Genomic DNA, 5,471 nt, shown 5'->3' with positions numbered 1-5,471 from the left:
GAAGCCTGAAAAGTGAAAGTGACTGAAAAGTTTGTATTTATGTTACTGTTAAAAACAAACACTTTTGGTAGTTGGACTGGCGCCCCACTGAGATTTGAGAGCGGGGGGGTTAAGTTAAAATGTGGGCTATTTTTCTATGGATTAATCTATGTTTGATTACAACAAAAGGGGGTAAATGTATAGGCTGTTTGAATTTGCCCGAAAAGCTTTCCATAACGATCGCCTGGGGGATGTTAACTGTAATTGCTTCCTGTTTGTTGTCACAAAATGTCAACTCTGTTGATCGAAACTAAGCGGTATAGAGACTGGAACCGCCGCCGACGCAGAGCGCACCAGGCTAGCAGGGCAAAGTGAGGACGGACGCTTTAATCATTTATCTACGCTATGGACGGTGCACCATCAACGGGAATACCAAATCTCCAGTAACTCGCCACCTCCATAGTCGCCACATTTCTGGAAAAATATCGTTTTAATTCTTCAGTGGAATTGGAGAACCGATTCTGCGCCCCGGTTTGCCGTGCGTTGGCAGTTCCATGCCTGGCAGGGGTCGGACGCGTAGCCCCACTCCTATGCGCTCTGATAGAAACAAGACTCCGCATCTGGGAGCAGCGAACAACCCTCTCCACGCCTCGTATCGAGCTCTGCTTTTTATAAAACTAACGGGAATCGTCGGAGTTTAATGACTTGAAATGACACATTGAACTGCCGCTCGCTGGTGTGTGGTGTTTCTTTGTTATATGTTTCATTTTCATACTGAGGAAGAAAGAGAATAAAAGACGCTACTCATCCATCTCCAAGTTTCCGCGTGTCGGTCACACTGGAGGGAGGCGGCGATGGCAGCCCCGGTGACAGCGGCGCTCGCTCTCCTGATTCTCACCGTGGCAAGTGAGTAATCCCTTCAAATTCTGACGGCCCTGAAAAGGACTGCGTAGGTACTTTGGGTATACTTGGGAAGGATAATACACCGTCGCTGTCCATATTGTAATTTGGTCGCGACACACCCTCTGTAGGCTATCCCTGATGCTTAGGCTCTAATAAGGGTGGAATAAGTCTGTTTAAAGATTCTAAATCAGTAATTACTGTAGGCCTATAGGAAATATTGAACAAATATTCTCGTTCTAGCCTAATGTAGGTTACGTCAATTGTATAAGGGTACGAATTGTTGGGATGTTTGAATAATGTCATCTAAATTGTCGTTTGATGGCATTTATATTTACAACTCGACAGTTCAGTGGGGGAAAGTATTGCACGTTTTCCGTGCGTCAGATTGTGTTTAGCACGTGATTTTTAACACGCCTCAATTATCTAACAAGCTTTCTTTTTACACAACAAATACACGTCGGTCGTTATGGACTATGATTGTGTGAAATCAGGGCGGAATCTCTTACTTTACGCGGATCATCCTTTTTATTCACATTATCACATCGTAGGTCTATTGTTGAAATTACAAATGTCTTGAACCTTCTTGTGACACTATAGGCCTTCCACGAGAGTAATTTAGCAATGAGTAAATTGTCTAATTGCAGACATTGCTGTTTAAATATGCTTGATTAACCTCTCATGATTGCATTAAAGGTTAAGGCCCATGGTGCCAATGGTCTGATGTCAGTTTCCCAAAAGGTTCTTAGCTAAAGTAGTACTTTATCTCTTTTGAAAATCCAGGCCCACTCCTCTCCTAAACCAGAAAAGTTGTTCATTTAACGAATTTCGTTCATTCATGAACAGAGTGGCCTGCAAACATGCATTTTACAATTGTTACAATCTCATGCCTTTGCCGCTGGGTCGTCAGGAGAAACTAAGTAGCCTACTACTTAAGCTACGAAGCTTTCGGGAAACTGACCCCTGGTCTGTGGCAAGGTCTACTTCTGATAATTGTAATTAGTAGGCCTATGCCTATATAAACCGAGCGAGGTGGCACACAGTCCTGGATTTTGAACAAATTTTAATCTCCTTCTCCTCCAACCCAGAGTTTCCCTTTATTTTACTCGCATTCGGACTGCTGTTCTTGTGATGTTCCTAAAGGGTTGTGAAGATATCAACGTCATATTGTGTGATAGTATACTAACCAAATAAGAGACCCCCACTGACTGGTTTAGTTTATTTCCCTTTACTTTCTCTTTTAGGTTGTTTGGTATATCCAGCCAGCGTCTGTCTGATGACTTATAAAACACAGGGATACACTTTTAGATAGACCAGGAAATGGTGATGAACCTTTTGTGATAGCTGTAGATTAGCACTGACGTTTTATGACCTTGGACTTTCCTCTGCGAGAGTCGGCTACTAATGGGAAGTTCTACCGGCGCTGTCCACGGTGCTGAACGTGCATTGCGTAGCTGGTCTGGACTTTTCTTTGTGGCCGGCTTTCCACAACGGGGTTTACTCTGTGCGTGTTAGTGCGTGCCAAGGCTGATTACTTTTCCAGTCACAGGCTTCAACAAGGCTTACTCCAGGCCTATTCGGTGGTTAAAACTCTAGCCTCCTACCTCCCTGGTCTTTATGAGGCCAAACGGGGCAAGCGGCACGGTTTATAGAGAGGGCGGGATTTTCTTATCATCCAAAATGTCGCTTTTTACAAATACAATTGTCATACAATGCTTAAGTTACCAGAACCTGTTGAGAAACCGGAGTATTTAATGTGTTGCTAGTGTCTCCATAGTCCTCCACTTTACTTCACCAGGCTTTAAGCACTACCTGGTCGCTAGTAGGTCTCAGGACGCACCGGCACCGTTGTCGAAAAGCGACTAATGTGAGGTTATACGTGCGTTAATCATGGTACTGAATCGGGATCTATTTTGGTGCAGCACGTAGCTACATTAGATTTGACAGATAGCTGCATTCAGCCTTAGATATAGTATTCAAAATAGATTTGAATACTCAATGAGACTAATCTGGATAAAGTTGAAATACAACGCTGTCATGGCTCATGATACACAATGAGTCACATTGTGTCAGTTCAAACATACATGGGTATTCATGATATCATAAGTTATAGGCTACATGTACACACGTGTGTGTTTCTTCCCCTTTGCTCTTCCTGTAAACCTTTTCTTCAGGAAAGAGTGCACCCATCTGAGGGGGGGGGGGGCACTAGGGGGGGACAACATTGCATGACTGAATCAATGTCACCTTCAAACCCACACAGGCAGCCTCTACATTCTGCAACTGCTCCACTGGAGTTCATGCTCATGTCCTCACTGTCCTGCACCCACACTGCCCCCCCCCCTTTCTTAGTAGCTGCGGCATGCTGTTGTAAATGGTGGGTGTGCTAACGCGTGCTAAAGCTAACTCTGACGAGACCTTTTCCTCGCTCACTGACTCCGCAATGCTCAGGAGTGTAGGAGGAGGAATCACACGCTAGCTCTCTTCACCCCCACAGCACGCAGGAAAATCAGTCGGAAATGATCTAGCTCTTGTGATCAAAACTTTGTGGGCAAATAGGCCTTTAAGTTTGAAGTTATTATTACATAATAAAGTGGATGTTTATCACACATCATAGTTTGCAGTGTAATAACAACGGATATATGTAGGCTACTCACTCATATGCAACCGTAGCGACTCAACGAACAATGTATGACTCTTGTTTGAATGTTTCCCCCTGGCTTGAATGATTATAGTTTCTGTGTCACTGTGATTTTAGCTGCCATCTGTTTTTGAGGTTTGGAATATGTTAAAGAAGCTGGTGTGTGTGTGAGAGAGGGAGAGAGATAGAGAAAGACAAAAAGAGACAGAGACAGAGGGAGATAGACAGAGATAGAGACAGTGACAGCAAGATCGAGAGAGAGAGAACGAGAGAGAAACATGGAGGGAGAGGGAGAAGGAGACAGAGACAGTGGCAGCAAGAACAGGAGTGAGAGTGCGCACGAGAGAGAGAGAGAGAGAGAGAGAGAAAGAGAGAGAAAGAGAGAGAAAGAGAGAGCAAGAGAGTTCCTTGAGATGACTGTGCCAAACGTCAGATGTTTTCAGAGACCAGGCCTGGGTGCTCCCGCCTACATGAGTTAATGTGAGAGTGACACAGAGGCAGAGGGAGAACAGGGGAGAACCACTTCTCCTCTCCATCCTCCTCTCAACCTGCACTTGTTAGTGTCACTGCAGCCGAGAGTGGAGTGGAGTGGAGGAGAGATGGGTAAGGGAAAGGAGAGGAGAGAGGGGGAGGAGAGGTGTAGGGGGTAGGAGGGTCTATCACGAGTGAGATGTATTCTCAGTCTGGAAGTATGATATCCCCTGAATGGCCCTGTCACAGCTGAGACTGGGAGTAGTAGTCTATCGACACAACCAACACAATCAACAAACACTGGCACCATTATCACCGCCTATACAGCCTGCACAGTCAACGTAGGCTGCCAAGCTATAGCAATTACCACCGTCAACACAGCTTAGCATAGCCACTGGTAGCAAAAACACAAGCAAAACCCAGCTCTTTAACCTTAATAAATATACTGTCTTATACAGTTAAAGGTGCAAGCAGGGTATGATAGCTGCCTATACCTATGATGTCATTGGGGGTCATTTGTTTTTTTCAATGAGTTTCCAGTCAAGGGGAGTGCGTTTGTGGCTTGTAGTTTTTGCAAATCATTGAAAGTTCGACACTGGTATGATACTGGAGATAATAAATATGAAGTCAAGAAAAAAAAAGTGTTGAGTCCCTTTAAGTAGTAAATTACAGATCTGCCAATTTGTTTTCATTTTCAGAAGGAATCTTCTACTGATCAGCTTTCATCACATGTTTCAGTTCAACAAACAAGTTCACAATTAACCCATAAGATCCTCCTCTAATCTCCATTAGGTCCGTTTTTCCTCCCAGATCATGGGATTTTTTCTTTTAATTTTTTCTTTCTTTTCATAAATAAATAAATAAATAAATAAATAAATAAATAAATAAATAAATAAATAAATAAATAGTTAATGCACATAACAGGTCAAACTCGTTGAACGCTGGGGAATGCAGGGGTGGAGCTAAAGGCAGGGGAAGCCTGAACTGTATGAAGCCCTGACAAGGCCTCCCTAGATGGTGAGCCTCTTAATAATTTACACCTAAGATATCTCTGCCCCCAAAAAACACAGGACTATGAACTGAAAGCGGACTTCTTCCCATAAGAAACCGATAAATGTCACTTTGACCATTTCTCAAAAGTATAATCAGTATGTATGATGTGTATGATGTGTAAAATACTCTTTTGATTTGCCTGGTTGAAAAAGTGTGGGAATGTAACCTTTGATTGTGTTGGGGGGGGGGGGGGGGGTTGTACATGTGAGATGATGGTGCTTTTACTTGAGTGGAGATGAATAATTGAAGCAGGGAGAGTGCACCCGAATGAGGGAGAGAGCAGAGGGAGAGAGAGGAGGAGGAGGAGGAGGAGGAGGAGGTGTGTGAGGAGATGTGCTGGTCTGGAGTGAAGTCTCAACACTCTGACTGTCTCTACCTTGCCTCAGCTCCTCAACCAGCTCACTATCACTTATTTATTATCCATCCA

The 5,471-nt window shown here is 43.9% G+C and overlaps 1 protein-coding gene across 1 annotated transcript in view; it reads left to right on the top strand.

The window, feature by feature from the left end:
- Positions 1-833: 833 nt before the first annotated feature.
- chrnb5b (cholinergic receptor, nicotinic, beta 5b) overlaps positions 834-5,471 on the top strand; it is a gene marked incomplete at both ends in the record, with an annotated part of 12,190 nt that continues 7,552 nt past the window's right edge. Inside the window, one exon of the mRNA XM_083685744.1 lies at positions 834-885. Coding sequence (XP_083541870.1) covers positions 834-885 — 52 coding nt within the window. The remainder of the gene's footprint in view (positions 886-5,471) is intronic.

This window comes from Argentina silus (assembly GCF_951799395.1).
Source record: "Argentina silus genome assembly, chromosome: 15".
NCBI lineage: Eukaryota > Metazoa > Chordata > Actinopteri > Argentiniformes > Argentinidae > Argentina > Argentina silus.
The sequence above is the reverse complement of the archived record's forward strand: the minus strand, read 5'-3'. Positions and strand labels throughout refer to the sequence as shown.